The sequence below is a fragment of the Camelus dromedarius genome, chromosome 31, assembly GCF_036321535.1.
Source record: "Camelus dromedarius isolate mCamDro1 chromosome 31, mCamDro1.pat, whole genome shotgun sequence".
Taxonomy (NCBI): domain Eukaryota; kingdom Metazoa; phylum Chordata; class Mammalia; order Artiodactyla; family Camelidae; genus Camelus; species Camelus dromedarius.
Genome location: NC_087466.1, coordinates 2317547 through 2343082, shown reverse-complemented (window position 1 = coordinate 2343082; position 25536 = coordinate 2317547). Strand labels below are relative to the sequence as shown.

Below are 25536 nucleotides of genomic sequence, written 5' to 3'. Positions count from 1 at the left end.
AATACAAGTTTGTTTTACATGAATGAGTAAGAGCATAGGAAGGCCCGGATTAGCACAGGTGTGGAGTTACTACGCAGGCTGGCTCAGTAGGAATTCCCACCTGGTTGACATGGGTACTCGGTGCAGACTCAAGTGTTAAAAGACATCTTGAAGTTGAAGTGGCCACTGGGAGATGAGGAAACCACACTTCACAGTCATTTAGCGCTTCGGGAGACAGACAGCAGTTCTTTTTCATACTCTACTCTGCAGGCCACAGTCTTTATGCAAAGCCCTGGAAGAATTACCTTCAACGAGCTGGCGAGGTCCTTAAATTCTCTGTTCACCTGGATATCCTGAGGAGAGACCCCATTACAAGGTGGTACATTATTACTTTCTGAGAACTGGACTATTTCATCAACACACACAAGGTCTCTTTAGGGTGGCTTCTCTCCTGTGCGTGGCAAAGTCACCACAACCCGAACTATTAAAACAGAGAAGGAGGGGGAGGGTACAGCTCAAGTGGTAGAGCACATGCTTAGCATGCACAAGGTCCTGGGTTCAATCCCCAGTGCCTCCTCCAAATATAAATAAACCTGATTACCCCTCTCCTCCACCAAAATAAAATAATTAATACAATAACAACTATAAAATAGTTTTTAAAAAACAGAAGGGGGAGTGTCAAGGGGGGCTGCTGGGGGCCTGTTCTAGTTCTTGATCTGGGGGCTGGTTACACAGACGTATGCTGTTTGTGCAGATCCACCCTAAATCTATGTGCGGTTTTCGGCATAAATATTTCACAATTTAAAAAGTGAAAACAGAGTTTTGGGGAGAAGAGTCTTTTTCCCTGAGCACCAGTCTTTCCCTGCACAAGGATCTCCATCGGGTCTGTCACCTCATCCTAACTTCACAATGGCCCTGGGCGGTAGATAGTAGCCCCGCTTCATGCAAAGACACAGCTGCGTCCTGGGAAGGGCTTCCCGTGAACTGGAAAGATTCCAAAGCGCCTCCCTTAAAACCAAGATAAAATCTACACTACTCAGATTGGACTAACAATAGCAGTTAAGGAACAGGAATATAGAGCATTGCTCATAGACCAGTGTTGGTCTCTAATTCAGAATCCAAGATCCCACATTGGTGGACTCAGGATTTGGCCCCAGGCCTCTCTATTTCCAAACACTATGGCAATTCCATGATAAGAAAAGCTTCCAATAACCACACATGATGTTGAATGAGCGTGTATTTTTGCTAGAAGACTTCTTGTATCATTATGGTTTTTTTTTTAAAGTGGTAGAATCCATTGCTGACCGGAATTCTCAGAGCAGAAGGAACATGGTCGAGGCAAGCTAGTCTCTGGCTTTGGAGTTGTAGACACTAGGCAGGTAGAAGGCAACACTAAGGATGTCCGACATCAGTTGTCCCAAACCTGAAGGACTGGAACTGTGAAAACATTTCTGGAAAGGCTTTGACTCAAGCCTCGGCTGAAATAAATCAGGTAGAATGAGGCGTGATTCGTGATTAGAGTCGTCAAAGTTCGTATCTAGGGATTCTCTCCTTAATGTTTAACTGTTTAATGTTTAAGTAACTTTTTTCCATATCAAAAAGAAAAATTGAATGGAAAAGGGGTCCTAATCTCCCACCAGCCACCCAAGTGAACCTTCCAGCACTGGATACCTGCAGGCAGCACTGGCCAGGCGGGGAGGATGCCGCCTTGCACGGGCCGAACCTGCAAATCCAAACATCAGTGAACAGTGAGCATTGTGCCCTCTCAGCCAGTGAAGAACCCAAGCAGGGGTCCGAGGGGGACCACCGCGGCACCCCGCTTAGGGGTGGGAGTGTGGTTGGAGTGGCGTCATGACCTACATTCAGGCCCGAGTGGAACTAGAACAAGGCCACACCAGGTATCCACGCTGGGCACTCTCTTTCTCTAATCCCCACTTTCTTCCTCTGAAATGGAGAAAAGGATACCTCCCAGGGCTGTGGGAGGATCAGAGATGAGGTTTCTGAGAGGCTCTTACAGAGAAATCCAGCAATTCTAGGGCAGAGAAGGGATTAGCCTGGACAGACTTGAGCACACCGAAGCAGCCTTCACTTCGCATGGGATTCCTGGACACCTAGGAAGCACACACAGGTGAGAAAGCCTGAGCCCAGAGAGGCAGGAGCAAATGGGAGAGGGAAGAGTGGGGGCTGTTCCTCATCTCTGATGCTGTGCCGTAGAGGTGGTCCCGCGCTCTCAGCCCAGAAGGCCCCTCCCTTGGACGGATGCAATGCCCTGGGTGAGGTTGCGAGCTGGGGAAGAGAGGAAAGGGGTGGACACTGGCTGAACCCTCACTCTGTGCCGGGAACCAATAATCTGGACACACAAGACACACCCTACCCTTAGAGAGCTCACCATTGTGGGGAGGAGAGGAAAGGAAGTATAAAAGTGCAATATGAGAAGTGCACCAACTCTTCCTGGGAAGTAAAGGGTGGGCGGGGGCTAAAACACCTGCTCTGTGCTTTACAGGTGACGTGGGTGGAGCTGGGCATTTCAGCAAGGGGAGCTGCAGGAGCCAAGGAGGGCTGAGAAATTGCATGGTGAGGCGGGAGGATGGCTGGCAGCTGGGCCTGAAAGTGATGAGCATCGAGGCGGCAGGGAGCGTGGGGCTGGTGGGGCCCAGAGCTCACGTGCTGGGAATGACGCACTAAGCTTGGATTCATCCAGAGGGGAGCCGCCGATAGGTTTAAAGCAGGGGCACGTTTCTGGTTTAGAAAGATCACCTGTAGCAGGTGGGAAAACAGGATCAGAGAAGGGAAAGCAGCGTGTGGACAGAAAGTGAGGAGGAGCAGGCAGTCTGGGTGCTCTACAGGAGGTGAGATGAAGGAGGGAGAGAGTGGAGGGACAGGGAGGGGCAAACACAGGCCCCAGCTTCTGACTTGATGGGAAGGGGCCCCCATCTAGAGGCAGCCCTTGGAGGAGGAAGGTGTGTTCAGTTTCACCTCCCAGAATCCGAGGGCCTATTTCCATCTGGGGGACTCTTTAGCAGGTTGCTGGGGGACCCAGAGCTCAAGAGAGGGGTCTGGGCTCTAGATAGGTGGTCAGGAGAGGAGTGAGCCTCAGGCTAGGGAAGGGGGTCCTGCAGGGGGCCCCTATCCCAGTTGAGGGCCAGGCAGGGCCAGATGCCCCCTGGAGCTGGTGGTACTGTCTGCTGAGCTCACGCTGCTGGCACAGGGCTCCACTCTCCCTTTTCTGTCTTCTGCTCTCAGGCTGCTCAGCTGCTTCCTCCCTACTGGCAGCCCTGGAGGAAGGGAACCCCTGCTGCACACACAGGGCCCCAGGTAGGTGTGAGCCTGGCCATCAGCACACCTGGGCCGCCTCTTCTTCCCAGCAGGGCCAGAGGAAGAGCAGGGGGAAGGTGAAGGGAAGCCGAGTGGCCCTGGCCATCTTCAGCAGAGCATGGCTCCAGTGGGCTGAGCAGGAGGGATGGCCCAGAGGCTGGTGATGCCCTGGGAGGGAAGGATGGGGGGAAGGAGTCTGAAGGAGGTCGTGGGCTAGGCCAGAGATGGGCGAGTGGATGACAAGGGGGAGAAGTAGTCGCAAGAGGAAGCCAGGGGCCCACTCCCCCATCTGGGCTCCAGAACCCATGCACTTGTAGCCACTGGGGTGAGGAGCCATGGTGTGGGAGGGATCTGTGGATGGGCACAGGCAGGCCTTGCACTCACCACAAGAATTCTCAATGTCCGGTTGACCCGCAGGCCCAGGCCCAGGCTCAGGGCTCCTGCGGCAGAGATGCGGTTGTTGCTGCAACAGAAAGGCATGTGCCTTGAGCCACACTGCGAGCAGCCCCGCAGATTGCTCCCACGTCCCACCACCCAGTTCCCTCCCCACCTCCTCCTCCTGCTCCTGCTTGGCCCAGACTCCAGTCTCCAGGGCCAGCCCCACTTCCCTCTAACTCCTTAGACCCCAGCTCAGCCCTGACTTGCAGCATCTCTTGTGGCCTCCTCTGGCGGTGGCTCCTTACATGGGGAGGAAAAGTGGGCAGGACTGAGCAGATGTTCTCGCCCTGGTGGGCAGGCTCCGCTCACTCAGACAACCCAGGCGTGGGGCTCAGCCATGGTGGCTTGTGACTTGCTTGGCCTCTACTGTTTTTCTTCCCTCTGGGCTTAGGGTCCCTGTTCCAGTTTCCCGCAGAGGCCTCGGCCTGGAGGGGCAGCTCACACACGGAGACCCCAGCAGGTCACACAGGGCGGGCCCTCCGCAGCCGTGTGCTGAGCAGGCAGACCATTCCCTCTGAAGGGAGGACCACTTGTGTGAAGCGTCCATCCACACCAGGCTCCACTGAAGATGCTTTACAAGTTTGCACTTCCCAGCCCCCAGCCCACACGGCAGGAATTATGAGTCTCAATGTACAAACGATGAACTGGAGTGAGAAGGACAGAGCTGGGCATGCCCAGACCATGGCCGCAGCCCACCCTGAGTGCTCGGGGCAGGTCGGGGCGCCACGGGGGGGTAGCAGCAGCAAGATGGGCACGGGTCCCTGGGTGGCCATGGGCCCGGAGGCTGGGGCGCGGGCCCCAGTGCTCTCACCTCATGATGAGCTCCTCCAGCATGTTGTTGGTCTTGAGAGCTCCCCCCAGCGCAGAGGCTCCGGTATCTCCGCAGCCATTGTACGAGATGTCCAGGACCCTCAGGAAGATGTTTGCCTGGGATGCAAAGGAGCGAAGCTGTGGGACCACAGGTGATGGTGGAGGGAGCCAGGGCCACGGCCTCTGAGCCCAGGATGCTGGGGGGGCCTGGGGAACACAGGGCTTGTGGAAATGCATGAGGAGCAAAGAGCATGGGCTGAGAGCGGGAGAGGACAGAGGTTCCAGGGAAGAGCCCTGGGGCTTGGACGAGGGTAAGCGGTGGAGCTGAAAGGCCAGAAGCACAGCACAGAGGGAGGATGAGGATGTAAATGAGCCTTGGACTGGGTTCTCGGCCACGGGCCTCTTAAGGTCACAGACCTCGAGGCTGTTTGATTAACCTGTCTTGGGGACTGTGATGGGGAGAAGAGCAGAGCTCGTAGGTGCCCTGGGGAGACAGAGCCTGACCTGCCACGTCAGGGGCAAGACCCCAGGTCAGCCCTGTGGGAGAGCAAGGCAGCAGCTGCCATTTCCTGAGGAGGGTCCCACAGAGGCAGCTGGCACCGGAAGCATCTCAGACACCCCTCCCATCCACTCCTGAGGCCCACGAACCACAGGACCCAGGTGAGCAGGTGGGGGTTCGAGGGTGTGTGCTGGGATCCCGGGGTGCAGGGCTGTCATCTCAGGGAAGCAGCTGCGTATGCCCAGTAGCAAGTGTGCATCACCAGCCTGCGTGGTGTACCTCCAGTCGAGTGTCTGGGGAGCTGTGTGACATTAAGTGTGGACCCCTCACTGAGGATGTGAGGACAGGTACAGGATACCAGACATTGTCATCATTAAATGGACCCAGGAAAATGAAAGTCACCCAAGCTCTGCAGAAAAGATCCAAGGCTCATTTCTGAAAAGCTGCAAAGATGGGGGGCTGGCTCCTGGGAGACCTGCCCCCAAAGGACAGGCGGGAGGGGCTAACTGGGCAGGGGCCTCATACCTCCAGTCCCCTGGCAAAGGCTAAGGCTCCTGGGCCTCTCAGGTGATTCCAGCTTATGTTAAGCTCAGTGAGTCCTGTGTTTTCCGCCAGGGCTGGTCCAAGCATCTCTCCTTAAGAAACACCAAGATTCAAAAAATGACGCCAATGTTTGCTGTGGGCCAGGGTCTCTGCTGTGCACGAGGGTCAGGGAGTTGAGCCCAACGTGGGCCTGCCCTGCTCACAAGGAAGTCACATTTAACAGAGAAGCTATAAATACAAATTAATGGGATGTGAGTTATTGTAGACTGCAAACAGGGAGATGTGGGAACAGAGTTGGGGCTAACCCTGCCAGTAGAGGGGGTGGTCAGGAAAGTGTAGAGAACCTTGAAGACTGAGGGACTCACCACGCCCGTGTGCAGCCACCATGGAGAGTGGGCCCAGGAAAGAGCGGATGGGGAACACAAGACTTGAGAAAGTGCATGAGACCTGGTGCTGGTACGGGTGGGGAAGGCTGGTGAAAAGAGGTAGGCTTGATGGGCACTCGAAAGATTCTTTAAGAGACAGAGTGGGTGGAGGGTGTAGCTCAGTGGAAGAGTTAATGCTTAGCATGCACAAGGTCCTGGCTTCAATCCCCAGTACCTCCATTTAAAACAAAACAAGAGAGAAGATTCAGATAGGGCAGAGACAAGAGGCCAGGGGACTAGCTGGAAGGTTTATGCAACAGTCTAGGCAAGAGGTGATAAGGCCAGTGCAGAGGAGGTGGTGGTGAACAGGAAAGAGTGGGCTGTGTGGGTTAGAAACCCTGAGAGATGTTTTACCTGTAAGATAGGCAGAAGCCCCGCTATCCACTCTCAACGTTCAGACCTGCTCCCGGTTCTCAGCCTCCAGCTGCTCCCCACCCCCACCCCGACCCCGTGTGGGACAGTTGACCCCCTTCTTCACGTGGCTGAGAGCTCCTCACCCCCATCCAGGAAGCCTTGCTTGCCTGGCTGGGCTGGGTGGGACCTCCTTGGACCCCATGTCCACTGTGCTTCCATCCTTCCAGGTTCTGGGCATGAGACCTCCCTAGCTGGGAGTCTCTCTCGGGGATCTGAATCTGACCCCTCTCCGTGGTACCGGCACCGAGCACAGGCCTACCGAGGCTGGTTTGAAGACACGCACAGTGCACGGCAGTGTCAGCACCTTGGAGAGCTCCCCGCGGGGCAGTGAGGACTTGCTGGGACGCGGCTCCAGGCACTGGGTCTAACACACGCCGGTTCTCAGACACTTTCAGAGCTGAGAGAAGAGGGTGGCGGTCCGCCACTTTGAAGGGAAGCCTCTCTGCTGAACAGCTCAGGGGTGAGAAGGTTCTACCCATGAATCCGGCTCTTGTAGCTCGTTCTTCGTGACTCTTGCGGCCAAACTATGAGGTAGGTGCTACCCCCGCCTTGGGTCAGGTGGGGAGACTGAGACCCAAGCTCCTTCACCTCTAAGGGAGTCGGGCCCACCCACAGAGCCCCCCTTGGGGAAACAAAATGGTCCTGCTGAGTCTGTCCTTTTCCAGGCCAAACCCCAACCCTACTGTGCAGCCTTCCAGCCCCCTGCATTCTCGCTGCCCCTGGAGCTGGCCCCCTGACCTAGTAATTAGTTGAAAGTCTGAAGTGAGCTTTTCTTTTACTTTCATTGACTTCCCACAACGATTTTCTTACAAGGCAGACTGGTTCTCTGGCAGTTAAACTCCAGGGCTAATTCTTACAAGCCAAGGCTGGTGCCACCCCACTGCTCTAAGCAGAGAGAGCAGTGATTCCCGAACTTTCTGGATCAGACAAGTCTCCTGGGGGCATCTGTTAAAATCCAGATACACAGGCACCCCCCAAGAGGATTCAGAGGTTCAGTAGGTCCAGGGTCGTGGAATTTGTATTCCTAACCCAGGGTCCCAGGTGATTCTTATAATTGATTAGGGTAGTTGAGGACAGGCAGATAGAACTGCATGTTCCTGGTAAAGCAGACATCTCATGCAAAGACCCTGGGGGCATAAGAGAAAGTGGTGAGATCAAGGAATCCCATTGATGTCCTCTACAGCACTTGGAATAAAATCTTCATGCCTTTTGCCATGATTTGTAGTCCTAAGGCCTTGTTGCCTCTCCACCCCACAGCCTGGCCCATCTCTCAGTAGCACAGTCACACTGTCTGGGAAATCATTCCTCTGTTTGAAATGCTCTCCCTCTGGTCTTTTCATGGTTGATTCCTTCCCCTCTGCACATTCAGTTTAAATGTCACCTCCTCCCAGAGTCCTCCCCTGTCACCTCTGAAGCTGAGGGTTCCCATTCTTCTCTAGAATCATGCCCTATTTGTTTCTAGTGTAGCACCAATGATGATGGAGAGTTAGCTTGTTAATGTGTGTTCCTTGAGGTCAGGGAATTTGCTTTGTTCATGGCTGGATCCCTAGGGAGCAGAAGCCAGAGCACTGATGCTCTGAGTGGTCCTGCCAACCTCCACTCACGTAAGTGCCACCATCCTGGCCCTGGTCTGTGGCCAGATGTTACCTGCTTGGTCATTCAGCTGGTTGTAGCTCAGGTCCAGGGATTTCAGGCCTGTGTGGGCCACCAGGAGTTCAGCAAGGTACTGGGCCGCCTGCTCCTCCAGGTCGTTCCCTGCCAGCTGTACCTTCTGCATGGCTGGGTTCACCACCAGGGCGGAGCAGACAGCCTGGGCTCCCACTGCTCCCAGCTGGTTCTCTGACAGGTCCACATCTGGGGGCCAGCACCACTCCTCAGTGAGTGGGATACACAGCCAGGTGCCACCCTCCTCCGTCCCCTGAACCTTCCAGGCCCACAGCAGCAGAGAGAGCTTTGCAGCAGGACAGCTTTGCTGTCCTCAGCAGCATGGTGACTCTGCCTGCCACCCACTGGCTGGGTCCCCTCAGGCCCCAGGCAGCCTCCCAGACCCCCATGCCCACCCCATGTATCCACAAGCTTTGTCAAAGAGCTAAAACCACCTCATCCTAGTGTCGTGGAGGATGTCTGTGACATACATACATGCAGCCCCCTGCTGATGAGTCTTGCCTGGCAGCAACATAACCCTCCCAGGGAAGCCCCCGCTGCCCCATTTCCAGACACAGGCAGTGTCCCGGTGTCTGTGCAGGGAGCTTTTATGTGAGCAGACACTACTGAGATGTGTCCCCCACATCCCCAAGGGCTAAGTGGCATTGATGACTGGGGTTATTTAACAGATTGGAAGCTGAGGCTCAGTGAGGTTGAGCTCCTTGCCCAGCGTCACCCGCGCTTCCGTGGCAGAGGTGGCATTTAGGTCCAGCCCTTCCTCCTCTCTCACTGCCCAGCCCTGCCCCTCTGTGCAGAAGCACTCTCCCACCCTGCATTCAGGCACTAGGAGGCCACCGTCTGCGGGAGTCGGGGGTCCAGCACGGGGTGGGTCTAACTCCACCCCTCCCTCCCCACCCAGGGAGGAGGCCCCCGGGTGAGAAGGCTCAGTGTGGGGCAGCCTGCCCTCCTGTCCCAGGCTCAGCACCTACCACAGATGCTGCTGCTTTTGCTCAGAGCACCTGCCAGGGCCTCTGCACCGGGCCCACAGAGCCCATTGTCCCGAAGGTCCAGCCGCTTGATGTAGGGGTTGGAGGTCAGTGCAGAAGCCAGAGCCCGGGCCCCCTAGGACAGAGAGGGGCCTGAGGAGCCCGGCTCTTCCCAGGGCTGAAGGCCCCAGACACAGCTGCCACTACCCTGGCTCTGTTTCCAGGGCTCGGCCCACTCAGTGCCCTCCAGATGGAAGGCCTTTCCCTTCCCACATGCCCAGTGACACCAGCTTTTTCTAGGCTTCACCCACATCTCACCTCCTGGATCCCTCCCTGACTCCCCAGAAGGTTAGAGGCTCCCTGCAGGCTCTCCAGCCCTTATACTGAACTCTGTCATAGCCCTGATACCACCTGTCACCCAGATATGGGGGCTGGGACATGCCTGGCACAGAGCAAACCCGGGGTGTGTGTGGGATGGGCTCAAGAAGGGACCACGCCCATGACTGCTGCCTCCTGAGTCCCTGTCCTCCAACCCTGGCCCCAGGGTCCCTCTAGGGGTACCTGGGGCCCCAGGCCACGGTGCTGCAGGTTGAGCTCTGGGGTGCTCCCTTGGCGCAGAAAGCAGGAGGCAGGCACGACACCGTGGGCCCGGCAAGACCTCAGATAGAGGGTGTCCTTGACCCATTCTTGAAGCCCATGGGTGCCTGAAAGGAGAGAGGGGACCATTGTAGACTCCTCCCCAGCACAGCCACCTCCCCTGCCTCTGTCACTGCCCAGCCTGTGCTAGTAGGGACTATTGCCCCCAAATACAGATGAGGACATCGAGCCTCAGAGAAGGCAGATCTTTCCCCCAATGTCACACAGCTTATAGTCACTAATCCTGGCTCTACCCTTCCTGTCCAACCCCAAAATGTGAACTGTCTTCTACTGGACTGTAGAACACACATGCTTTGTGAACATTTTATGGGGGAGGAGACTGAACTAATTCTAAGTTCTATGCATTGCTTAGCTTAGTTTTTCCTGACGGTTGGGAAAACCCAGCCCTGATTCATTCCATTTTAGGGTGGGACAGCCCATCTTACACTGGCAAGATTTTTGCTTGGTAACATTCTGGAATCCTGTTGTAATGGTGGAACTCTTGATGCCGCCAGGAGCATTGAGCGGAGGGCACGGGGCTGGAACGGCCACTGGCTGCCCCGAGGGTATCCAACAGAGGGATGCGCTCCTGCTGGACCGGGTCCCCTGCCCACTCGGCCCCAGCCAGCCCCCCCGCCCGGAAGCACCTTCCGTCTCCAGGTCGGAGTCCAAATCCGAGTCCGAACCCTCCTGGGCCTCTGGCACCCCTTCAGGACGCCCAGTGTTTGCCACCGCCCCTTCCTCCTGCTCCTCCTCTCCAGGCCCCTCGCAGGGAGTCCTCATGGTTACTCCCACTTGGCAGTCGCGCACACCAAAGCGGGACTGCGCGGCGCTGCACGGAGAGCCTGGCGCCGGGAATGTGGGCGGACCCTCCGGCCCGTTGACCAATCGGAGGTGGCGTCCGGCGAACAGGCGCCCGCTGCGGCCAATAAGACGCCTCCCGCAGCAGTCGCCCTGGCAACTCCGAGTTGTTGGTTGCTGCGGATACCGCCGCCGGCCTGGGCTGACCTAGACCCGTGAGCAGCCAGGACCGACTGACTTGTCTCTTCGCCGCCCCAGGAGGCTCCAGCATCGCCCCCTTTCCACTCCAGAGCCTGCAGGTGGAGCAGCTCGTCGAGGGCATAGCACAGAAGGCCTTGGGGCCATGCAGGGCCCCGCCCCTCCTCTCGCGAGCTAGTCACGCTCTCACTCTGTGGGTCCCAGTTTTCTCTCATGCTCTAGCATCGCAAATGTTGCTCCCTCCACCAAGAACATTCCTCCCCAACTCTGCTCGTTGAACTTCAGGATCTGCAAATGTCAGCTCAGAGGTCACTTCTTCCTGAAGCTTTCCTTATCCTCTCCTGCTGGCCCCGTGCTGCCCACACAGTACCTAACCCACCTGTCATCACCCCAAGGAGTGAGGCCAGAGGGCAAGGGACAGAGACTGCTCCTCTCTGCGTGCCCAGGACCGGGTGGAGGGAGGCTGCAGTGGGTGGGAGGCCCAGAGCAGCTGGGGGTTGGGCCTGATCCCAGGGCTGGGAAGTGGAGGCCTGCCCTAGGTGGAAGTGTCCCTTTAATAGTGGCTGGCTTGACCTGGCTTGGCGCCTGCTTTACCTCCTGTTCAGCTGTGGCTGCAGCTGCTGTGCTGACTCATGCACCCCAGGCGCCAGCAGGAGCTGGGAGCATGGGCTTCGCTGGGACCGCAGTGGGCTGGGGGCTTCTGGATTATAAAACGGAGAAGTATGTGATGACCCGGAACTGGCGGGTGGGCGCCCTGCAGAGGCTGCTGCAGCTGGGGGTCGTGGTCTACGTGGTGGGGTAAGAGAACGGCTCCCAGCATGCTGGCCGGAGGGAGCATGGCTGGTCCTGCTGGGCTGGGGTGAGGGTTTGATTCTTCAGGGGCTGGGCTGGTGGTAGTGGAGACTTGTTCCCAGCCCCTTGGTGGGCTTGGCACAGAGCAGGAAGCCCCAGATCGGGCAGGAGGTAGTCCCTGACTCTCATGAGAGCTGGAGCACCAAGGCCCGGGTAGAGACCACCAGTTCTAGCTTTAAGGAGGGAGCAGGATCTAGACAGGGAAGGAGGAGGAGATTGGCTGGTGAAGGAGGTGGTGGTGGACATCTCCAAGTCTATGGGCGCCTGACGGGAGACCCCCATGAGGTCTCCCTCCCCACTGGCTCTCCGATGCATGGAGATGAGGTAGAGCCCCTGATCACCAGGCTGGGAGCCTATAGGGTGTGGGGAGAGAGTCTGAGCATGTGGGGACCAGATCTGCTGTGTGCCGGGGACACACAGCACTGCCCATCACCTCCTTCCCAGGTGGGCCCTCCTCACCAAAAAAGGCTACCAGGAGCAGGACCTGGACCCCCAGACTTCTGTCATCACCAAGCTCAAAGGGGTTTCCGTGACCCAGATCAGGGAGCTGGGGAATCGGCTGTGGGACGTGGCTGATTTCGTGAAGCCACCACAGGTAAGTGCCTCGGTGAGGCTGCTATGTGCTGACACCTCTAATAGCACCCTTGCAGTGTGGGAGAGAGGTGTGTGAGGCTGGGGGAGGCGTGGTGCTGTCACAGGGCCAGGCTCGGGAAGGGCCTTACAGAGGAGTGGGGTCTGGACCAGGCTTTCGGGCATGTAAGAGGTTTCCAGGTGGATGAGAGGATGGGTCGGGAAGCCGGGCTAGAGGGATGTATTTACCAAGTCTGCTCTGGACATGAGAGAATCATCTCAAGGCTTGAGCTTGAGTATGGGGTGGGAGGGGTGTGGGGGCCGGCACCTAGAGCTTTTGGAGCTGGAACACCACTGTCAGATGCTCCTTCTCTGGCCCTCCCACGCTGTATTTCCAACCCCTTTTCCCTCCACCCACACTGTCCCCAGCCTCAGTTTCCTCCTCTGTCATGCTGATGCCCAAATTGTAACCCTGGTGACCACTTGCCCTGAGCACAGCCACCTCCTGAGTGCACCCTACCACGTCCAGAGAGAAATCATGTCCCTCTCTCCACGTGGCCTCTTGTTATCCGATGATGTCCACCAGCGCTGAAGCCGGACCCAGCCTGACGCCCTCCTGTCCCTCCCTCCTGATCATTCCATTTCCTGACAGTTTGCTCTTCTGCCCTCACTGTACCTGGATGGGGCTGTGGTCTTCTGGAGAGTCCCCAGGTGCCCTCCACAGGGCAGCCAGGCTGAGCCTGCCAGCCCCTGCCTTTGACACTTGGAAGGCTCCCTCTCCACGATGGGGACCACCTAGCCCCTTGAGATCCTGGCCACTGCCACCCCCACTGCCCTTGGCCCAGCCCTCGCCTCCTCTTCCTGGATGTGCTTCCCTCAAGCTCACTGAGCTCTCATGCACACCACACAGACGCCCGCCATCCTTTGCCCAGACCGTGCTCACCTCTGGCTCCCCTGGCCATGGGTACAGTGAGGGGTCCACCTCCCTACTAGCCTGGGTGGGTGCCCAGTCCAACTCGGCTCTGAACTTCAGTGGTGGAGCAAGTAAGAGTGAACGTGAGAAATAAGCTTTTCTCAAAGAGGCAGACATGGGCTCAGAAATGGCCAGAAGCCCAGCCAGGCTCCTGTTTGTGCCTCCCATCCTCCTGGGGCACAGGGTTGATGACTCGATGGGACCCTTCCCTCACAAGCCAGGCTTCCAGCTTCAGGCCTCTCCCAGTTGGGGAGGGGAGCAGGGACCAACCCTGACACTTGCCTTCCAGGGAGAGAACGTGTTCTTCTTGGTGACTAATTTCCTTGTGACGCCGGAACAGGTTCAGGGCAGATGCCCAGAGGTAAGGCTGCCTGAGGGCTTCCCAGTGGGTCCCTAGTTCCTCCGCCAGCCCTGGGTCACTAGCCATATCCCCTCTTCTCCTTCCCAGGTGACTGAGGGCTCGTCAGTAAGTGCGACTTTATCCCAGGCTCTGGGAGAAAACCTTTCCGCGAATCATCTCACATAGTCATCCCAAGTACCCTGCCCAATAGGATCTACTTAAATGACCCCATTTAAGATGAGAAAACAGAGGCTCAGCAAGGGAGACTCACATGCCCAAAGCCGCCCAGCCTGTGAGTGACAGGACTCCGGATCTCTGAGCAGCCTTCTTCCAGAGTCTTCCACCACTGTCCTCAACGAGGTGTCTAGGTCCCTCCCCATCTAGGACCCCTCTGGGGTCTCTGCAGATTGTCAGAGTATCACCCAGAACTGGGCACAATGCTCAGGTCAGTTCTAGTAGCAGGAGGCAGGCTGGAAGATCACCTCCCTTCTCTACACACGGCCTCCATTCAGGTGTCCCAAGGCAGCTTCCGTTTTTGTGGGCAAAGAGCACATTCGTGTTTGTGCTGAGTTCAGGGTCACTTACGATGTCTGGGTATTTTTCATGACAGCTGTGGTCAAGCCAGCATCCCCCACTATATCCTTGTCCATTTCTCATCCAGAAATGCAGATCCTCTCCCTGAAATCTCACCTTTCCCCCTTGTCTAGGAAAGTCCCAGGGATTCAGCACGGATTCAGCACATTTTTATTGTGATAAAAAAACAAGTAACATAAAATTTCCCATCTTAACCATTAAGTGTATAGTTCCTCGGCTGTGAATTTTGTTTGAACATTTGGGACCCAGGACATAGCTTTGGAAGCCTTCCTCTCTGGTGGCATCTTTCTTTCATCAAGGCTAAAACATAATCATTTGCTGGGCTGGAGAGTAACAGTGTGGTCACCTACCCCTGATTCCTGGTCGCTGGTCCCACCAGTTACTGGGGGTTTTATGTCCCTCGTCTCCCCGTCCTCAAAGGATCTGAGGCACGTGCACTCCACAAACACACACAATGTCCTTCCCTTTCTAAATGCTCAGAAGACATTTACTTATTGTTCAGTTTCTGGACTGTCCTGCAATTTTGCTGGGGCCATGGTTCTGTACTTTTCTGGAATCTGTGTGGTTCCTCTTTTCCTGGTGTCCCAGCTTCTGGCTCTCCCCTCAAAACTTCAGGGCAGGGAAGTAATTCATCAGATCTGAAAACCCTTCTTCCCAAGACCAGCTCCTCTGGAGTCCTGGTCGTCTCCACCCTCTCGGCACGTGCACTGTGCTCCGTGTAGCATCACAGACTTCAGAGAACACTCGCCAAGCCTCCTCCAGGGCTGCAAAACCACCCTCCACGTCGACAAGCTCCTGCACAGTTGGCCCGGCCACGGTGGCAGGTTCTGTGTTGGGGGCAGAGGCCACAGCTGGGAGCCCCAGGGATGGGCATCTGAAGGGTTTCCTGCTGGACTCCAGGCTCAGTTGGGATCTTGAGGACATCCGGGCAGAGGCGGCTGCCTGGGCAGAGGCTCCGAGCTTATGGGATGAGGCACCTCCAGGGTCATCATTTGCGCCTCAGGAGGGACCATTCAGGCTGCTGGATGGAGGTGGATGAGGCAGAGGTGGGGCCCCATGGTGGTCACTGTGGGGTCTGGTTGAAGGAGATGGTGGCCCAGCCAGGGCAGAGAGGAGGGGCAGACTCAGGACACGGGTAGGGACAGCAAGGGAGAGCAGGTGACCCCACAGTGTCCTCTGCCCACTCACCACTTTTGGCTCAGAGTCACTGAGCCCTTCTTAGTGCCGGACGCTGTGGTCTCCCTGCTGCCCCTGAGCCAGGGCAGCGGCATCCATGTCAGCCCGGGACAGGACTATGGAACTGCGTCTGTGAGCCTGTACCTACCTCCTGGGGCATGGGACCCTTGGGAAGCTTAGCACCTTCCCCTTCTGGCTGATCCCAGAACTCCGTGGCTGTGTGCAGGCACCAAGGTCCCTGTTTTACGAAAGAACAGGCAGGGAGGGGACGATGCTTGGCCTTGGAATATAGCACCTGCTCACCCGTCCAGCCAGGGCTGCTCCCCTGCCCTATTTTATTTGCACCCTTCAGCTTTCTCATGTGCCTCAAACTCAGTGATCCCTGGGGGGCAAAGGCGAGGAGGGTCGAGTGCCTGTGGACCACAGGGCCCTTGGCAACTCTGCTTTTTCATCCCAGCACCCCTCCATCCCGCTGGCCAGCTGCTGGGCCGACGAGGACTGTCCTGAAGGGGAGGCAGGGACGCACAGCCACGGTAACTGGGGCCCTGGGTGACTCTCCATGTGGGCCTTCTGGTGCCTCTGTGCCTCTCCTTTTTGTCAACAGTCCCCTCCACCCCCTCCCCAGGCCCGGGGAGGTTTGGGGGCCTGGAGTTTGCCTGTGTTTTCAAGGCATAAAGACGGGCCAGTGTGTGGTGTTCAACGGGACCCACAGGACCTGTGAGATCCGGGGCTGGTGCCCGGTAGAGAGCGGCACTGTGCCCACGTAAGTCTCTCCCCTCCAACCCGCCCCCCCCACCCCCAGGACGGGGCCCCAGGACCTCAGAGCCTGCCCCCCCCTCCTTCCCTGCAGGAAGCCCCTACTGGTCCAGGCCGAGAACTTCACGCTGTTCATCAAAAACACCATCACCTTCCACAAATTTAACTTCTCCAAGTAAGGTGGGGGTGTCCGGACTGGCCAAAGACCCTCTTTGTCCCCTGCCTGGCCTGACCCCTGCCCACCTGTCTCAGGTCCAATGCCTTGGAGACCCAGGACCCCACCTATTTCAAGCGCTGCCGCTACGACCCAAGCTCCAGCCCCTCCTGCCCGGTGTTCCGCATCGGGGACCTTGTGGCTGCGGCTGGAGGGGTCTTTGAGGACCTGGCACTGCTGGTGGGTCCATGGGTCGGGACAGGGTTCCAGGAGGGCTGGGACAGTGTTCTGGGCCCACGAGCCGGTGGAGCAATGCTGTGCTGTGTACAGGGTGGTGCCGTGGGCATCCAAGTCCGCTGGGATTGTGACCTGGACGCTGGGGGCTCTGACTGCCGGCCCCACTACTCCTTCCAGCTGCAGGAGAGGAGCTACAACTTCAGGTGCGGCCCCCACTGCCCACCTGCGCCTCAGCTGGTCCTCCTCCACCTGTCCTTCTGTGGCGGTCAGGACAGACCACCCTCCCAGAACTCCGGACGCCTCCTGTGTGTGGGTGGAGGGCCCAGGGGCAGGACGGGGTTTTCTCAGCTCCAGGTCCCCCAGCGCAGGCTCCGCCCAGCCTCCCACCTGAGCCCTCCCCACACACACACACACACCCCGCACCCCTGGCTGCTCCTAGAACCACCCCCCAGCCCCTCCTCCCTCCCCCTTCCACCACACAGGAGGCTTTCTTTTTTTAATTTTCACTTAAAGCTTTATCAAAAAATTTTTAAAAATCTATAGACAATGTCAGAGTTCAGTATTGTGAACACCCGTACAGTGGCACCTGGGTTGAGTAGGGTTTGCTTTTGTTTTTGTTTTTACCACATTGCTGCATTTGCTCTCTCTCTCCCTCTAGAGCGAGCGGGTACATTTAGATAGATTTCAAACTGAACCATTTGAAAGTAAATGGCAGACATCCGGTGGACACTCGCCCCTCTCAGGGCTATCCTGAGAGTGGGGACCTTTCCCAAGGGACTGCTGTCCTATTGTCACACTCAGGAAATGTAACATTGGAAAGATGAATCTAATGTTTAAATTTCCCTCCCCAGCTGTGCCAGTAATAGTCCTAAATCTTTTTATTTTCCAATCCAGGATTCACTCAAGGATCTTTTTTTCTAAGTGTAGTTGGTTTACAACATTGTGTCATTTCTGGCGTACAGCATAGTGATTCAGTTATACATATAAATATGTTATTATACACATTCTTTTTCATATTCTTTCCAGTATAGTTTATTATAGGATGTTGAATGTAGTTCCCTGTGCGACCCAGTAGGACTTCATTGTTTGTCTGTTTTGTATACAGTAATTCATGTCTGCTAACCCCAGACTCCCACAGTTTGTTTTCTCTGTCTGTGAGTATCTGTTTTGTAAGTTATTTGTCATATTTTAGATTCCCCATATAAGTGAAATCATATGATATTTGTCTTTCTCTACCTGACTTACTTCACTTAGGATCATCTCCAGGTTCATCCACGTTGCTGCAAATGGCATTATTTCATTTTTTTACGGCTGAGTAGTATTCCATTGTATACACGCACCACATCTTCTTTATCGTCATCTGTCACTGGACATGTAGGTTGCCGCTCAGGGATCTTGCATGGTGTTTCTTGTCATGTCTTTGAGTCTCCTAAACAGACCCCCCCACCCCTGGAATCCTGTCCTTCTACCACCTCATGTCACCTTGTCACATGCGTGCACACACAGGCGTGCACACACAGGCACGCACACACACACACACACGCACCTGTGCTCACACAGCCACCAGGTCTGGAGATGATGCCTTTGACTTTTCTCCCTGGACCTGGCCTGGCCTGGCTTCCCTGATCTCCTGCCCTTTGTGATGATTAGGGACTGGCCCCCCACCCAGGGTCTGTTCCCCATACCCCTGTGTCCTTACCGGCCCTACTTTCTCTGTCAAGAACACCTCCCTGACTGCTGGAAAACCATCCTGAGAGTCTCCCTTGCAGCAAACCTTCCCAGGTCCACGGGGGAGGAGTGAGATCCCTCCCCAGACCCTCATAGCCCTGGGTCTGCCCCCCACCTCCCCCACCCCCACGGCCAGTGTCTGTTTAGGGACCTTTCTGCCCCTGTCCCCTCCACAGGCAGGGAGCTCCTGAGAGGCGGGTCCCAGCTTGCTCCTTTGCTGTATCTGCAGTGACAACACAGGGCTGAGACCCAGGGCTGGGGCTGAGGGGTTCATGGAGTCAGTGGATGAGTCAGATGGAGGCTTGGGAGGGCCAGACTGGCCCCGGAGCAGGCAGAACAGGCCACCAGGCTCTCTCCTATACCCAGGACAGCCACTCACTGGTGGGAGGCCTCGGGCGTGGAGGCCCGGAGTCTGCTCAAACTCTACGGGATCCGTTTCGACATCCTCGTCACGGGGCGGGTAGGTGGCAGGGGTGGACAGGGGTGGAGGGGAGGTGGTGGTGATGGTCCTGGCTGAGGCTCACCCAGATCTCTCAGGCAGGGAAGTTCGCGCTCATTCCTACGACCATCACTCTGGGCACAGGAGCAGCTTGGCTGGGCGTGGTGAGTCTGCCTAACGTGGGCTCCCTCTGGTTTGGTGAGCATGGGCCCCTGGTGCCTGAGGTCAGCCCTTGGGGTGAGGGCTGGGGATGTGGCAGGAGGGGTGGGCAGGTTGGGGGCCAGGACACAGGTCAGTCCTGCCTCTCCTCTCCCAGATCACCTTCCTCTGTGACCTACTGCTGCTGTACGTGGATGGAGAAGCTCCTTTCTACTGGAAGACCAAGTATGAGGAGGTGAGCTGCGGGCCGACCTGGCCCCTGGGCTTCGCTACACTTCTGGAGGGTACAGGCTAGAGCTCTGATCTGCTGTTCGCACCTGCAGGCAAAGGCTCCAAAGGTGACCACCAGCCCCGAGCAGACAGAGCAGGCATCCACACCCCCGTGCCCAGCTGCCCAGGGGCCTTAGGGAGGACCCAGCATCTGTCCCGATGGCCACGGCTGCTACTGGGAGCTGGACACCGGGACCCTGGCCCTGTCTCCACTCACTGGCCCCCACTCGCCAGCCCTTCCTGAGGCTAGTAGCTGTTCCCTGCTGTTGGGGGTCTGGGCTGGGAAAGGTGGGGGCCTTGCCTGGGGAACCCCGTGGATGGAGCCCCAGCACGGGGGGCGAGGGGGTGGAGAATTCCATCCTTCAACTCCCAGGCGGACCATCCCTCCCCTGACTCAGGCCTCGGTAGGGTGCTGCCTGGGGAGATACAGAAGCCAGTTTTGCACAGGGACCTGCAGCAGAGCATGTCACAGGGCATTAGTCCTGAGGGGCTCCTGCTGTGTCTGTGTCTGGAGAACTCTCTCCCAGGCTCTGTCACCAGTGCTCCCAGCCTCAGCCCACTCACCAGTGGTCAGAACAGACCCTCCCACTGTCTGTGGAGACCCCAGCCCTCTCCCCTGGCAGCGCCCCCATCGCAGGTAGAGCCCCCACACTCTTAGCTGCGCTGCTCCAGGGTCTGTGCTGCCCGAGTCCAAGGCAGAGTAGACAGAGGCCTGATAAGAGGGTTGCCTCCACTGTGCTGGTGCTGGGCTGCCTGGGGCAGGGCCCCACCCAGTGTGGGGCCTCATCCATGGAATGCAAGTGAGGCCAGATAACCCAACCCCCTCGGGCCCCCAGGCAAGGGCACAGGCACCCACTCATTTTCTGTGCACCAGCCCCTTCTGGGGACAGCCCTTGGCCTGTGGAGGGCTGGGATTGGGAGGAGAGGATGGAGGAGCTAAGTCGGCAGTACTGGAGGCTCTAGGACCTTCTCTGGGCCCCCTGGGTGACACCCAGCCCAGCCTCCTGGAACCTGTTGGGGTGGGGAGGATTGTGTCTGGAATTCACTGCTGCCCGAGGTCACACCTAAGAACCAGCCTGAGGCAACAGCTTGAAGGAGATCCTGTCCTTCACTTCAGGTGGAGTCCAGCCATCTGGGCTGGAGGGAAAGTCCCAAACAAATCACAGAGGCCCCCAGAGGCTGGCCTGGTTCTGGCTCTGGAATCCTCATGGGGGTCTGACTCCTGCCTGCTGGGAGCTCCCCACGCCGCAGGGGGTGCCCACAGTCGAGGGAGGGACAGGCTGTAGGGGTCTTGGCCCCAAGTCAGCGGCAGGGATTTGGGGGAGGCCCCTGGGAGGTGAGGGGCTGCTTTTTCATGGGCCCTGGTGAGCAGGCGTGCTGGCTGCTTGCTGGTGCAGTGACGTGGGCCGAATGGGGAGGGCCAGGCTGGGGCTCAGGCTGGGCTAGCATCTGGAACCATCTGGCACCTGGAGCCTCAGCAAAGCCTTGGGGTCTCTGCCGCCTCTGGATCCCTGCGTCCCTGGGGTGGGGTCACATGGACAGGGGCCCAGAGAAAGCTGATGTGATGGCTACACAGTGAAGGAGTAAAGTCTGCCAAAGCCAGCAGCTTCCCGCGTGGTCCTTCCGGGCAGGAACGTGAGCTGGAGGTGTCTGTGGTGGTGAAAGCATCACCGGGGGGACCAGCGGGGCGGGCCAGGGTGAGCCTGGGGACCCCCTCGGACCAGGTGGGCTGGAAGGAATTTGGAGCAGGCCCAGGCTCTTACGTACCCATCCCCACGCAGGTACCACTGGAGCCTTTACCCAAAGCCCTTGGGGATGGGGCAAAGATGGAGAGCTGGGAGCACCAGCCATGACCGCTGGAGAGCTGCCACAAGTCTGAGTTTGGAAACAGCTGTTGCCTCAGTCTACAAGTGGGTGTGCACCCCAGGGTGTGGGCCAGGTGGCTGCATGCCCGTGTGAGTGTCTCTCTGCCTCCCTGGGCAGGACTCGGGCACGTAACACGCTTTCTGGAAGCCCCGGGGAAACCAAAGGGACCCCAAAATTCCTCTGCCCTTTCTAGGCGGCATCCTGGGGGCCCAGGCTCGACTTTCTGGGTCCACCCGTCCTGTGGTGAGGAGCCTGGGGAGGGGAGTCTGACTCTGCCCCAGTCTTGGACCCCTCTGTGCCTCGTGCCTACTGCTGGGAAGTGTAGCTTCCTCTGAGCTGGGCAGAGGGCACTGGCCTGAATGTCCCCGACTCAGGGCTGTCCCAGGGCTGCACACCCCCTCCACTGCCTTGTAGAGCTCTGTGTCTTTGCTGTGCACTGGGGACAAGTGGTTCCTGGAGGCAGGTGAGGGCTCGGCGCCACAAGGAACAATGGATGCTGGCAGGCCACGGGCAGTTATTACTGTAGATCCCTGAGGCTGGGGACTCTACCCCACCGGCCCACCCCACTTGCCCAGGTAGCTGGAGTTGGTCATAAACTGGAAGGCACTGGGCAAAGAGTCCACCGCACCAGCGCTGGCCACGCCCATTTCCAAAGATGTGAAGCTCAGTCCCTTCAGTCCAGAGGTCCCAAGGACCCCCTTGCGTGGCCAGGCCCACAAACTGGAGCCACCCTGGAGAGAAGGCAGGCCTCCCGAGGAGGTGGGCAAGGGTGGGCAGGTCCTCAGCCTTCCTCATGGACTGGAGGGCTGCTTGGCGTGGCCGGGCTCCTGGGCTGGCGCCTCGCTGGGGAGCTGCACGGCTTGCACTGTCCCCTCCAGGCTGCCGCTGGGGAAAACCACGTAGTGTGTGGCGGTCAGCCCTGGAGGCTCCCGCCGGTTCTCCTTGCTGTGCCAGATGCCATAACAGAAATACACGGTGAGCCCTGCAATGGGCGGGGAAGCATGAGTGGCAGGTCCCGGGGCTCGCCCTCCTCCGGGCTGCCCAGAGCCCAGCCCAGGCCCCACTCACCGATGAGCAGCCAGATGGAGAAGCGCACCCAGGTCAGGTAGCTCAGCTTCAGCATGAGGCAGATGTTGAGGAGGACGCTCAGCGCTGGAGTCAGCGGCACCAGGGGGATCTGAGGCACAAGGGCAGGGCTGGGCTGGGGCTTCTCCTGAGACCTCAGAGACTTTCTCCGCCTCTGGAGATCCTGGAGACCAGGGCCCGACTGCAGGTGGAGGGGGCTGTGCCTGCTGCCTCCCAGAGACGGGAGCCATGGCTCGTTCCGCTGTGGCAGAGGACCAGGTGGGCGGGGGGTGGGAGGATCTGGTGGGCTGACAGCAAGTGGGGGGTGGGGGTGGGGAGTACCTGGAAAGTGTCCTGCTGGCACTGCTGCTGGTAGGCCCCCAGGACAAGGACACTGAGCAGAAACATGACACTGCAGAGCAGGAGTAGCAGGATGTAGCCCCAGCGAGGGAGGTGCAGGGCTGAGTCCCCGAAGATCAGCAAGCCACCCAGGGTGATGGCTGAGGCCACCAGGATGCAGATGGCCCAAGTCACGGCAGCTCCAGGGCCACACCTATCCAGGAAGCCCAGGTAGGGCCTCAGGACTGGCCGGAGCTGCCCAGGCTCAGGGGCCAGGGCCTGCTCAATGCCCACCAGCTCTATACGGTCTGAGAAGGAGTTGTACTCCTTGGGCGCGGGACGAGGGCTGGCTGGGCTTGGGGAACTGGACAGAGAGACCTTCTGGAATCGTAGCACAATAACACTGATGGCCACGAAGGTGTAGGCCAGCAGTGTGCCGATGGACAGGAACTGGACCAACGCCTCAAGGTCCAGCAGCAGCGCCACAGAAGCCGTGAGAACCCCAAACACCAGGATGCCCACCAAGGGCACCTGCGTCCTGGGGTGGACATAGGCAAACGCCTGGAAGAAGAGCCCGTCGACGGCCATGGCGTAGATGATGCGCGGCAGGGAAAAAAGGTTACTGAGCAGGACTGTGTTCATGGCTGCGGCAGAGGGTGGGGGCTGGTCAGCATGGCAGACAGACCCCCGGGGCCACTCCCACCTTGGGAGCAGGGGCACGAGTTTGTCTGGGTTCTCAGAGTGAGCCTGAGTGACTGTGGAGTCGGGATTGTCACTCCCCCAACCCAGGAATGGGACCCCTCAGTTTAGGTCGCAGGCCACTGGGAATCTGGTGAGGGCTGAGTCATGCTGTCCAAGAGAGACCTGGACGCACATGCGCAGAACGGACGATGAGGGTGGGGCAGCCAGGTCCCTCCCAACAAGCCTGGGGGGACAGTCTCATAATTAGCACCTTCCTGAACCCATTATACAACTCATAAAACTAAGGCCCAGATGGAGGTGTGCTCCCTGGGGGCCAGGGCAGGGCTCCACTTACCGCAGATGGAGCCAGTCGCCACAACGAAGCCGGCCCATCGGTAGCCCCGCTGGTAGAAGGCGTCGGCTAGCGCAGAGTCGGGGTCCAGGCTGTGCCAGGGCATCATGAGGGTGAGCACAGTGGACACCAGGATGTAGGCGCTGGCTGCCAAGCCAAGCGAGATGGCGATGGCCAGGGGCACGGCACGCTTCGGGTTCCGGGCCTCCTCGCTGGAGGCAGAGATGACGTCAAAGCCCACGAAGGCATAGAAGCAGGTAGCAGTGCCGGCCATGATGCCAGAGAAGCCGAAGGGCGCAAAGCCGCCCTCCTGCTCTCCCCAGTTGTGTGGGCGGGCCAGGATGAAGCCCAGGATGATGACAAAGAGGATGACGAGCATGCTGATGCCAGAGAAGGTGTGGTTGAGCCAGGAGGAGACTTGGGCTCCACAGGAGACGAAGACGGAGGCCAGGAGCAGGATGCTGGCAGCCAGGATGTCTGGGTATCTGGCCAGGAAGGGCACCTGCCAGACGCCTATGTGAGCCTCAGTGAAGTTGCGGATTTGGTGGTCGAACATGGCATCCAGGTAGCCGCTCCAGGCACGGGCCACGGCGGCACCACCAATCACATACTCAAGCACCAAGTTCCAGCCGATGAGGAAGGCCCACAGCTCACCCATGGACACATAGGTGAACAGGTAGGCAGAGCCTGTGCGGTGCACGCGGGCCCCGAACTCCGCGTAGCACAGGGCCGCCAGCAGGGAGGCCACAGCGGCCACTCCGAAGGCCACGACTACCGCCGGGCCGGTTATCTCTTTGGCCACAGTGCCTGTGAGCACATAGAGGCCCGAGCCCACTGTGGCCCCCACTCCCAGCAGGGTCAGGTCCAGTGTGGACAGGCAGCGCCGCAGTGATGTCTCCATGGTGGTGTCCTCCAGCCGCTTCAGCCGATTCACCCTCTGGCAGAGGCGGGCCAGGCCAGCAGCGCTGGGCAGCCCCAAGGCCATGGTGGGCAGTTGGGAGAAGCACGGAGCCAGCTGCCAGCACCTACCAGGGCTGGAGGAGAGTGACAGGCTGGGTCACTGACCAGCTTCAGTCCTTCCTTGGACCCCACCCAGGGGACCTGAGCGCCCTTGAACGCTGGCATGCTGGAGGGCTGGGCTGGGACAGGGCTGGGCAGGAGGTCCCAGAGATGCTTGCAGGGCAGGGCAGGGAGCCTGGTGGAGCGAATTTGGGTGTGTTTGAGGGGGTAGCCCTGAGGGTGAGGAGGGGGCAGCCCCAGGGAACGCGGCTGGGAACCCAGAGCCAGGTGGAAACCGGAGGCTTCCTGGGAGCTGGGCCAGGCCTCCAGGACCCGGAACAGGAGTGGAGCTGCGGTCCTGGGCGTAGCCCAGGCGGCCACCTGGCCTCAGACATCATGGTCACCTTCCCCTCCCCCACCCCGCAGGGCTGGAGTAACCGAGCGCTGGCCGCAAGCGGGGGCACCCTGGGTCTGGCTCAGAAACCTCAGGCTCAGAGCTGTGCCCGGGCCCCGCCGTACGCCCCTGCTACCCCCGGAGCCAGTTTCACCGCGCCCCGTCCCCAGGCACCTGAGCTTTTGCCTCCTCCCGAGTCGTCTGCACAGGACCCTGCGACCCACCTGCTGTCTCCGCTGCCGCTGCTGCTCTGTGCGCTGAGCCCGCCCCGCCTGCCGCCTGCCGCCTGCCGGTGTCGTCTGCACGCAGAGCCCGCCCTACCCCCCGGGCGCCAGACCCAGCGCAGGGCCCCACCTCGCTGTCACGAACATCCAGGTAGCCCACTCACTCCTAACTCGCCAGGTTCTGGGGACGCCCTATCCCTGTGCCCAGTTCACAGATGAGGAAGCCCAGGCCACTAGGGTGGCCTCCGAAGCTGGTGGAGGTTGAGGTGCAGGTTTGCGGGGACTGGTTTGGATCCCATCCGCATTCCATTGCTGCAGACACCCTCGTTTATCCCTCACCAAGCGGGACACCATCCAGGAATCCCCAGCACTGAGGGTGTGGGGGCGCTGGAGTCAGGCAGGCCCTGGTAAGCTGAGAGTACAGGTCTGCCTGAGTGGCCCTGGGCAATCCTGACATCCCCCGCACAGTAAGACACCTCATAGGTTGGCGGGGGAGTGCACGACTCTCAGGAATGTCCTATGAATTGGCAGAACTCAGGCTGGCTGTTCCTAGCCTCTAGCTATGCACAGTTTCCTAAAAAGAGGAAGCAGTATCCTGGGACCAACCCACAGCCCACCAGCTCTGGGCACCCCTAGGGCCCCTCAGACCGTGGGGGACCTCACAGCAGCCCCCCCCAGTT

General features: G+C 58.6%; 3 protein-coding genes across 7 annotated transcripts; 1 reads left to right on the top strand and 2 right to left on the bottom strand.

The window, feature by feature from the left end:
- Positions 1-194: 194 nt before the first annotated feature.
- On the bottom strand, positions 195-10472 carry LRRC74B (leucine rich repeat containing 74B). Its single transcript, XM_010987346.2, has 9 exons — positions 10337-10472; positions 9615-9757; positions 9057-9189; positions 8071-8277; positions 5567-5676; positions 4544-4659; positions 3679-3757; positions 1995-2090; positions 195-332 (listed from the first exon to the last, which is right to left on the bottom strand). Exons 1-9 carry the CDS (start codon positions 10470-10472, stop codon positions 195-197), a joined length of 1158 nt encoding a protein of 385 aa, XP_010985648.1.
- P2RX6 (purinergic receptor P2X 6) lies at positions 4651-20541 on the top strand. Of its 5 annotated transcripts, XM_064480996.1 has the most exons (15): positions 4651-5202; positions 6591-6954; positions 10451-10705; positions 11985-12135; positions 13373-13444; positions 13532-13549; positions 15651-15726; positions 15863-15956; positions 16044-16124; positions 16202-16343; positions 16434-16543; positions 18435-18528; positions 18606-18671; positions 18824-18901; positions 18990-20541. In XM_064480996.1, exons 2-15 carry the CDS (start codon positions 6950-6952, stop codon positions 19071-19073), a joined length of 1326 nt encoding a protein of 441 aa, XP_064337066.1. In that variant the 5' UTR covers positions 4651-5202; positions 6591-6949; the 3' UTR covers positions 19074-20541. The 5 variants fall into 5 exon arrangements, with proteins under 5 accessions (XP_064337066.1, XP_064337070.1, XP_064337067.1 ...); XM_064481000.1 differs by lacking the exon at positions 10451-10705; XM_064480997.1 differs by lacking the exon at positions 13532-13549.
- Positions 20542-21338: 797 nt separating this feature from the next.
- On the bottom strand, positions 21339-24856 carry SLC7A4 (solute carrier family 7 member 4). Its single transcript, XM_010987341.3, has 5 exons — positions 24807-24856; positions 23243-24273; positions 22210-22850; positions 21871-21979; positions 21339-21784 (listed from the first exon to the last, which is right to left on the bottom strand). The coding sequence occupies exons 2-5, from the start codon at positions 24222-24224 to the stop codon at positions 21594-21596; spliced, it is 1923 nt and encodes a 640-aa protein (XP_010985643.1). The 5' UTR covers positions 24225-24273; positions 24807-24856; the 3' UTR covers positions 21339-21593.
- Between the last annotated feature and the right edge of the window lie 680 nt (positions 24857-25536).